The following is a 10,404-nucleotide window of genomic DNA, read 5'->3' as shown; positions in this document are numbered from 1 at the left end:
CCCAGATATATTACCAACCACGGTGCCTGACCCCAGATATATTACCAACCACGGTGCCTGAACCCAGATATAGCATCAGCCGCAGCTGCCTGAACCCAGATATAACATCAGCCGCAGCTGCTGAGGCCCGCACACCATCATCCACAGTTGTTGCTTATTCTAAGAAGCCCTGTGATCTGCCTCTCACACCAGCCTCTACATTTCAACTCTACTCTGCTCCATGTACTAGCTGTTTTTTAAATGGCATCATCTTTAAATGTAAACATGGTGTATTATTAATGAGTAGGTATCCATGGTTGAAGAACAGCCTTCCAGATGAAGGCCCTGTTACTGAACGCACTGAGTAAGGGCCAGGCAAAAAGCATTTCCTGGGTGATCTAACAATAAGCAGCCATGAGCTCTGGAGAAGGTCCAAGAAGCAGAAGACACACTCTCTGGCCGGGAGCATTCATTACCTGGGTTTGACTTACACAAGCACCTAAGAAGTACATCATTATAAAAAGGCTCACTAACTGGGTCTGAAGAAGGCAGACAGAGAGGCCTTGGGTCAATGACAGTGGAGTGCCTCCTCTGTGGGCAGACGCTCAGCTTACCTGCTGAATGTCGAGACTGGTGATGTCCATGTGGACAATGAGGGCTTCCACATTCTCCAGCAGTTTTTTATCTTGGAAATGAACAATTAAGTCCTTCATGACCTGGGGAGTAATCCCCACCAGTTTATCACTTAAGATATATGGTTCAAGGCACTCCAAAAACACGCCTTTTGCGACGGAATTTTCGCTTAATTTGTCGTACATTTGACCAAATAGAAGATCCCTATAACAGAAAGAAAAAAAAAAAAAGCAGTTTTAGGACTATTCCAAATACCTATTAAACTTAGTCAAGTATGTCACATCTTTTCCAGACTCCAGTTTACACCAGCTTAACAAAAACACTAGCAACGTTTGCCCTGAAGTTTACATTGCCATACTGCACACAGTCAATCTTCCCAACAATTTTACACATAAGAAGTCCTGCCAGACACGGTGGTGCATTCCAGCAACCTAACACTCAGAAAGCTGAGCCCAGGCCAGTATGAGTTCAAGGCCATAAAACAGACCACACAGGACCAGCAAGATGACCCAGTGGGGGAAGGGAGCTTGCCAGCAAGCATGCCAGCCTGAGTCCGATCTCAGGTCCCACGGGATAGAAGAGGAGAATGATTCTGACCCTCGGGCCGAGGCACATTCCCCCCTCCAAACGAAGTAGACAAAGCTCAGCTCCTTGCTAAAACCACACTGGAATTATCAGTGAGAATCTGAACCCAGCTCTCTGGCTCACATCCTGTGTGCAATTCTTAGGGCAACTGCTTCTTAAAGCAGTAAGTAGGTAAAAGGCAGACACCATGAAGTAGGGCAGAAGTATCAAAGGACCACGCGCCCTTCCCCCACTCCTGCCACCAACACATTCCCAGTGACCTCAGGCTCCATGAGCTCTGATCCTTTACTTTCCCAGGAAAGCTACAAGTTCATCAAACAGCATGGATGCTAACAGACAAGACACTTCTGCGACAGAGGAAGGGCAACACGCAGTAGTGGTAAGGCTAAGGCAAGTCCACCCAGAGGCTAGCACCAAAGAGCAAGAAAAATCAGACTCAGCAACTCCTAACTGTCTCACTACTTCAAAATTAAAAGGAAGCAAAATTCTACAGCATGAGCTCAGTATTCTGGGAGAAACTGTGTTACGCATCAGGAAAGGAAGACAAGAGGAAGGTACACCCTGTTTCTGTATTTACACTTTATGCTCTAGGGTACTGATATGTTTCCTAGAAGGACTAACTTCAGCCTTGCCCTGTACTATTTTTGGCTTTACCTCCTGTAACATGAAGTCCACTGAATAAGAGATGAGGTCATTCGAAAGATCTCACTGTTACTAATGCTCTATTAATAGAGATATTTTGGAGACCTTATTTTATTTTATTTTATTTTTTTGCTGCAAACAGGAAAAAAAGGCTAAACTCACACATTGTTTTATAACCTCTTAAAATGTGAAGAACTTAGCTGACAATAACTGCAGACTCTGAGAGGAGAGGGCACTGTCTGTCTGAGACTTGCCAATCTGTACTAAGACAAAGCTGAATATCCAAGGACTACATCCTGTCCACTTGGGCTACTGAGGTACTGCAGCCTCAGAATGCCACGCAACTGAGTCGTTTAAGCTTAATCGCTTCAGATACGAGCCATGGTGATAGAAACTCAATGTGACTTGCACCATTACAGTTTACTAAAATATAATCCAAATACTGCACCATTTTTACAGTTTAAAATTATGATTACTTCACATGGCCTCTAGACCACTGCAAAATAAAACTGGCATTAAGTCTAGTAAAAATGATATTTGCATTGTGTGCAATTTGCTCCTAAGGGGAACCTCACTGGGAGGCATCCTTTCCAAATTGGGGAATGAAGAAGAACGATTAAATGTAGAGCAAGCAGAAACACAAGGGTACACCAGTTTTAGGAGAAAGATACGGAAAGAGAAGTTACATACATTTAATAATTCTCTGCTCCAGCAAGCCTCAACTACTGACCACTAAACTAAAGTACTAAGCCTAAACCTGCCTATGGCAACTCTGAACTGTCCTAAGACCTCTACCATTTAAGATTGATTTCTCTTAAGTATTTAATTAAACATTACATATCCATAGCTAACACTTTAGCAAATGGAAAAGACCTAGTCTGGGAGTAAAGATGAGTGTTGACCAAACAGCTTATTCCATCCTCCCCTAACACAGGACCACAGACGGGGTCTCAACAGTCTGATGGAAAAGAGAGCCAGATGGGAAAAAGTCAAATCTAGAACAACTCAAATCTAGAACAAAAGGTGGGAGGAGGGGGCTGCAGGGGGACAAAGGTTCTGAAATCTGCAACACTTCAGGCACGGGCACTGTGGTGGTGATGCTGCCCTGGCTCTCCTGTGGTTGCTGGAACTGAAAAAGCAGACATGGGACCAGGAAAGAAAGACAAAAGACATGGAATTGTCATCAAAGCTGGACCAACACAATCTAGTGTTCAGACTTGGGAAACAAAACTGAGAGATGAGAAAACTGTAGTATTCACATCACAGACCAGTGGTGGAGGAGTTTGTGTGCAGGAAGAGGAGGGGTGGAGGCAGCTACAGCAAGCATTAAAGTACACTGTGACTCAGGTACTCCTCTCTGGAATTCCCAACAGCAAATACCATTCCCAGCACAGCCAAGGAGGAGACCAGTGAGGAGGAGCTGCTGAAAACAGAGGAGAGAAAACAGGCCCTGATGTGGACAAAAGCTGGAAGAGAGTTTGCCTTCCGCTCCATGTTCTGGCTCAATGAGAAGTCCCTTCTCCTAGCCCAACTGACAGACTGGAGAATAATTTTCTTTTGAAATCATACATATAAGAAATGCTTACCAAACGAGAGAGAGAGAGAGAGAGAGAGAGAGAGAGAGAGAGAGAGAGAGAGAGAGAGAGAAAGAGAGAGAGAGAGAGAGAGAGAAAAGTGTGTACCTAGAGAACACTTCTGTGAGTAACATGAAATGTTTCTGACAGATTTTGTTTTCCCCACACTGTCCTTCAGTTTACAACTGCTGGGGTCACTTTAACCCTGTGTCACTGTGAGAGCTCCCAGAACCCCAGACTGTGAGCACAAGTCTCCTTGCTCCTTCAGTCACCAAGTGGGTGATAGAGAGACACTTTGCACCAAGTACCACACTTCTCTAGTATGAGAGGCATGACCCACTGTGATGAGAATTTTCTCAATGTGAAGAGTTAACTGGACTGCAATACTTCATACCATTAGGAAGCCACTATACCTACATTTCCTGTCCTGAAAACAAGGCTAGCACGGCCTCTCTGAAAATGAGTCAAAATATATACACATAAGACTACTAAGGCTATTGTGAAAACTAAAAACATAACGTTGAGGAAGTGAGTGTGAAAATGGGGGAACGATAATCAGGAAAAGGCGGCCGAGGATCCACACAAGCTTCATGAAGAAACTCCTCCAGCACTAACTTATAAAGAGGACAAAGTGCAGCACAACACTGTCAACAGCGCCCTGCTGCGATACAGTGCCTGTCATCAACAACACCCTGCTGTGATACAGTGCCTGTCACTAATGATAGCTGGGGGCAAACAACTGGCCCCTGATAACCTTCACTTACACTTCCACAGCGTGATCCGACCTTTTAGGAACTGGTTCTCAAAGACATACATATTCATAACTCAAGTGAGTGCAGTTAGGGTTCTAGCTGTGCATGAATTCTATACTCACACACAATCTTTACTATTTGGAGAGTGATCTTAGCTAATAATGGCTAGGACCACAGACACAGAAGCCGGACTCCCGGGCTGTGGAACCCACCTTTCTTAGTCACCTGCTGTCTATGGAATGTCACCTGTGAAATGAAAATGAGCAATGCTATACACGTTAATAAGGTGCGACAACAATTAAGAGACATTGATACAAAGGACCTAGAAGTGCTTGGCTCTTACAATGAGTGTCAAAGCCCAGGGATTGGCACATGTTGGAAATGAATAAAGTTAATACTTAAACCTATAAAATGTAATCTAGAGTTTTATACTGACTTTGTTTTTAAATTAAAAGGCTCTGGGAGAAAAAAACCTAAAGATGAATTAGCAAAATGAACCTAGCTCTTTTGAATGGCATGAAATACTGTGGTGTGATGGTCCATAAAAGTCACCTCCGTCACCCTGTGTGACAAATGTCCCTCCATTACTGTCACACACAAGCACACACCAGTGATAAACCACAAGCTTCTGTGTGTGAAAAGTTGTGAAGTGAAACAACTTAACATCATATGAAAATGCATTCAAGAGTCAAGTCTGTGCAAATTAAGAAAAATTCTAGTTATGTTTATAGAATTCCTGTAGTGGTGTGAATATGCCTGGCCCAGGGAGTGGCACTATTAGGAGGTGTGGCCTTGTTGGAGGAAGTGTGTGACACTATGGGCGTGGCTTTAAGACCCTCATCCTAGCTCCCTGTAAGCGAGTCTTCTAGCAGCCTTAAGATGAAGATGTTGTCCTTGTAAGAGTTGCCTTGGTCATGGTGTCTGTTCACAGCAGTAAAACCTTAACTAAGACAATTTCTAAGCAAGGCACTTCCTGTGAAGCAAGGGCTTCCTGTCTGAAGCAGACAGACACCAGATACTCACTTTCGCTGGAGCAGAAGGCAGTAGTCCACTATGACTGGCACCGTATCCTGGAAGAGAATGTAAGAAAGCATCAGCTCGGCCCTGACCCACAGCCCACTGAGGAAAGCAGAGTTCAGCTTCAGATCTGGGTGACTGCTAAGACAATGCAACTCCTGAGCACTCCTGTTACCAACTTACCAACTCCTGTTGGTAAGCAAGTTGGCACTCTCCCAGAAGTCTTTGGTCCAATAATGTCCATTCTGGAAATTTATCACAAATATATCAGGGGAGGGGGCCTTTTTTTTAAGGTTTTATTTTTGTTTTATATGCATGGGTGTTTTACCTACATGGATATCTTTGCAGGTGTTTTGCATGCAGCCCACAGAGGCCAGAAGAGAACACTGGATTCATTAGAGCTGAAGATACAGACAGATGCGAGCTTCAATGTCAGGTCTAGGAATCAAATCTGGGTCCTCTGGAAAAGTCGCCACTGTCTTTAATTGCTGAGTCATCTCTCTATGAGGGGTCATGGGAGTTAAATCTATTTTAGAGATTTAGGTGTCTGGGCAGGCTAGGTAACAGGGTGGAAGCTCCTAGAAATGCTGGGGAGAAAGACCATTTAAAATACACAGATAGGGGTTGGACACCTCTCAGGAGTTAAGTGTATACTGTGCCCTGCCCTGCCTGGGGAGCCTCAGCCTACAGTGGTCCCTGAAGGCAAATGGAGTAGGGATGGGGGAGGGGCAGTTTGGAAGCCCTATGAGTATGGAAGGTGAGTCAAGGCCTATATAGTTTTTGGAGAAGCCAAGGCAGGTGAAGGTCATCAGCTGAAGGCTACAGCACTGAGATGCCTCGTTAGCATGGCGAGGAACTCCAGGAATCTCAGGCGCTTCCCCATCAGGGTCTTCTCAGGAGAAAGGAAGCTGACCCAGTAATCTAACCAAGGCCACGCGTGTGTCATTCTGAAGGTAGAGGTATGAGAGGGGGGTTGACGGGGTTTTGAACTCCCTAGACAAGGTCAGAGAAGGAGAAGCCCTGTTGGCAAAGGAAGTCTGCATTTTTGTGCCAAGCTCAGAAGAACAATGGTACAGACTTTCGACACTGCTTTTTCAAAGGACCCAAGATTAACTCCCAGGACCTACATTAGGTGGCCTAAACTCTGTCCCTCTAGTTCCTGGGGAGTCAACCCTTCTGCCTACACACACCTATGCGTGCGCGCACACACACACACACGTACATCTGCACATACATATCATTAAAAATAAAAATAATATATCTTTTAAAAATTAGATAGGAAAAGCACACAGCTGGGCTCTCACAAAATAAAGGGCCGAGTGTAAAGAGAATGGAGGGACTGAAAAAGCAAAGCAATAGAAGCCACCTGGGTGGTCCCGTATTGTATGTCTGTCCTTCTGTCACAGAAGAGCCTGCGTTTCCATGCCATGAGTTGTTGGGACCTTACACTCACAGCAACAGAGAGAAGCATAGCAGAGGAAAAGCCTAACCTGGGATCCTTAAAACCCTGCATCTTCCATAAAAGGACATTTGAAGAGGAGGAAACACCTGGCAGAGGAAGATGAGCAGGAGCCTGGCTTGGTGGGGCAAGTCTGTACTCTCTGAGACTGTCATTAAGACACTGATGTCAGAGGCCTGTCTCTATCTCCTTAGAATGTTAACTCACTCTCTTCCTGTGCTAACTCGGGCCAAGAAATGAATGCAGTGATTCTAGGAAAAGGCACACGTGGGTTGTGTGAAAGAAACACATTCCAAACCAATAAAGGCAGAATAAGTCCCACCAATAAGGGTGCTCCCCTAAAGATGTGCTCAAAATAAAACATTTGAACACCTATCTCACGAGATAACAGACCATGAATGAGTGCCACTAGGGACTGCCAATACCAGTAGTTAAACCCTAAAACTTACCAGGCAGAATCTATTTTAGGAATCTATTTTAAAACTATTACATACAAAACAGAGGAGAACGTCATCTAAAGAATCCTCAGAGCCGGGCGTGGTGGGCACGCCTTTAATCCCAGCACTTGGGAGGCAGAGGCAGTCGGATTTCTGAGTTTGAGGCCATCCTGGTCTACAGAGTGAGTTCCAGGACAGCCAGGGCTACACAGAGAAAACCTGTCTCGAAAAACAAAAAAAAAAAGAATCTTCAGAAAGTAACACTGATACATTATCCATATCTCATCAGTTTCACCCAGCCAATAAAGTCTTTAAATTAGAAGGAGAAGAAGAAGGAGGAGGAGGAGAAGGAGAAGAGGAAGAAGGGGAAGAGAAGAAGAGGAAGAAGGGAAAGAAGAAGAAGAAGAAGAAGAGGAGGAGGAGGAAGAGGAGGAGGAGGAGGCCACTACTGTTGCTGTTTAAATATAGCATTGAGAATTACTGAGGTCCCCAATGATGCTGCTGGATTCCATGGCTGGAAAACCACTGGTACGTCTACTGAGGCATCTGTCTTCCAGTGACAGTGAGAGCCAGCTGCAGAGGCTGGAGTGGTGAGTAAAGAGTCTGGGATAGAGGACAGAAGAGGCAGGAAGAGCACACGGGGAAGCAGAAAGCTGAGAGAAGAAGGGAGAGTATCAGTGCATGCATGACTGGAATCCCAAATAAGAAAAGGAAGGCAAGTAGCCCACCAGGGAATTCAATAATGTTTCCTGAAATAAAAACACCTGCATCTCTAGCCTGAAAGAGCACAAGGGGGAAATGGTCTGAACTGACACATGGAGATGCAGAGGATTCTAAAAATAAAGAAAAGGCCAGGGAAATATACCCATCATTTGGGAAAGCGAAAGCCTCTAGGCTAGTCCTGGATTTAGCCACAGTGCCAGAGGTAACAACAATACTTCCTAGATCTTTAATTAAATGGCCTCCAATATAAAAACTGGAGATAAGCAATTGAACACGGCTTGAAGAACATTGTTCTCACAAACCTTGAAAATACTTAAGTTGGTACAGAGTTCTGAAAGATAAGATGCCTGAAAAACAAATTTAAAAAACCCAGAAACATCAGGCACTAAGCAGACGAATAAGACAGATCGATTCAGACTAAGAGAGAAAGCTGTACAATCAATTCAGCACCTAGGCAAGAAAGACGCCAAAGCAGATGAAAGAGGAAGTAACTAGACTGGAGAGGTGACTCAGGAGGTAAGACCACTGGCTGCCCTCACAGAGGACCTGGGTCCAAATCCTAACACCTATGCGGTGGCCCACAACTGTCTGTATCTCCAGTTCTAAGGGATCTGACCCCCTCTTCTGGCCTCTGCAGGCATTTCATGCATGTAGTGCACAGATATACATGCAGGCAAAAACAAACGCCTATGCACATAAAATAAATATTTAAAAAAGAAGACAACTCATTAGTTTGGAGATAAAAATTAAATCCATGAAGAAAAATTGATCATGGAAATTGAGATGCTGAAAAAGAACCAAACAGAAATTTGCGTAATCAAAGAATGAAATACACAGCAGAACCTGCACAAAACCTTTCAAAGATCCAACTGTGAAAGTTTCAGCGTGGACTGGAATTATGAGGCCCCGCCCTATGGCAGTTAATGGCTGTGGGAGGGGTCAGTCATAGGCATAACCACTACTAAATTCTCCACAATCCAGTAAACACTACATCCAAGCATGTGCAACAGATCCTGACTGAGCTCTTGGATTATTTATAAACAAACTGGCAAGCAAGGGGCATGTGAGAAAGAAAGGGGATTGTAGAAGGAGACAACAGAGGGGGAGGGGCAATGTAGCATCAATATTAATTATATGTATTTATATGAAAGAGTAAAAAAATTAAAAGTTATTGTAAAAATAACAACCAGACAAACAATATATCAAGTATATTAACCATGGCACCAAGGAGTAAGGGACGGAAGGGACTCTATGAATTCAAACCATCCTAGGTTATATAGCAAGTTCCAGGCCATCCAGAGCTAGTAAGATCATATCTCAACAACAACAAAACCAAACTATGCTAAACGGCAGAAAACATCACCAGAGACGTGATCGGGCCCAAGAATGGATTCCAGGCACAGGGGACACCGTCAAGACAGCAGCACATAGAGATGTATAAAAGGAAAGACAATTAATAAACCACAACCCAGACAAGAGACACAACCTAAGAAGTCATGGGGTAGAAGGAGATGAGATAAAGTCTAAAGGCGTACACAATTTATTCAAAGTATAGTGAAGATTTCCCAGAGCTAGAGAAAGACATCCAAACCCAAAGACCTGACCACCGAAGAACCGAGCCATGGCAAAATGTTACAAATACAGTGCCTAGCATTGTAAGGAACAACTCCAAATCACACAGAAGACACCAGCATAACATCGGATCTGTCACCAGCACGGAGAGCCAGGAAAACATGTCTACATATTTCAAGCACTGAAGAGAAACTGCCAACCATGACTGCTACATGCAGCCAAGTTCTCTCTTAAAACTGACGGAGAAATGACTGCTTCCAGAACAAATTAAGGCAATTCATGACAACTGAGCCCGCACTGTCTTAAGGGACACTACACAGAAGGAGAAGAAAATTGTCTCACCCACAAGGACACAGGAGAGAATGCATTTCACAAGAGAAACAGCTAATGGAGCATAGCAAAGATGGACCCAACCAGTAAACAAATGAGAAAACAAAAAAACAAAAAAAACCAAAACCTACCAGTAATTCACCCAGACACAACCTCCAACAAAACTATAGCAAATAGCAAAACCCACCAGGACAACCATCTTTTGTTTTTTGGTTTTTGGGTTTTTTTTTTTTTTTTGGTTTTTCGAGACAGGGTGTCTCTGTGTAGCCCTGGCGGTCCTGGAAGTCACTCAGGCTGGCCTCGAACTCAGAAATCCGCCTGTCTCTACCTCCCAAGTGCTGGGGATTAAAGGCATGTGCCACCACCGCCCGGCTCAGGACAACCATCTTATAAGCAAAATGCCTTAACTAACCAATCAAGACTCAGAGAAAGGCTGGATGTGGGGGTTGGGAGGACAGGCAAGATCCAGGGCTGGGGAGATGGTGCTTAAAACACAGACTAAGTGTGAGGCCTGGAGTTCATGTCCTTAAGACCCGTATGGCTATTTGGCTGTCATGGCCCAATTTTAATTTCAGCACATTAGACATTAGAAGTCAAGCTAGCCCTATCAGTGAGCTTCAGGTTCAACTGAGAGACCCTGCTAAATGAGTAAGATGGGACACAGGAGGACTCCCCACATATATGCCACACATATATGCACA

General features: G+C 44.3%; 1 protein-coding gene across 5 annotated transcripts in view; it reads right to left on the bottom strand.

The window, feature by feature from the left end:
* The window catches only part of Vps8 (VPS8 subunit of CORVET complex), a 212,540-nt gene that overhangs the window by 134,161 nt on the left and 67,975 nt on the right, over nt 1–10,404 (bottom strand). For all 5 annotated transcript variants that reach the window (XM_029470466.1, XM_021184755.2, XM_029470467.1 and 2 more), the window contains 2 exons: nt 5,189–5,235; nt 594–816 (listed from right to left, as the gene is read on the bottom strand). In XM_029470466.1, the coding sequence (XP_029326326.1) occupies nt 594–816; nt 5,189–5,235 (270 nt within the window). The remainder of the gene's footprint in view (nt 1–593; nt 817–5,188; nt 5,236–10,404) is intronic.

This window comes from Mus caroli, chromosome 16 (assembly GCF_900094665.2).
Source record: "Mus caroli chromosome 16, CAROLI_EIJ_v1.1, whole genome shotgun sequence".
Classification (NCBI taxonomy): Eukaryota; Metazoa; Chordata; class Mammalia; order Rodentia; family Muridae; genus Mus; species Mus caroli.
Note: the sequence above shows the minus strand (reverse complement) of the source record. Positions and strands in the feature narration are given on the sequence as shown.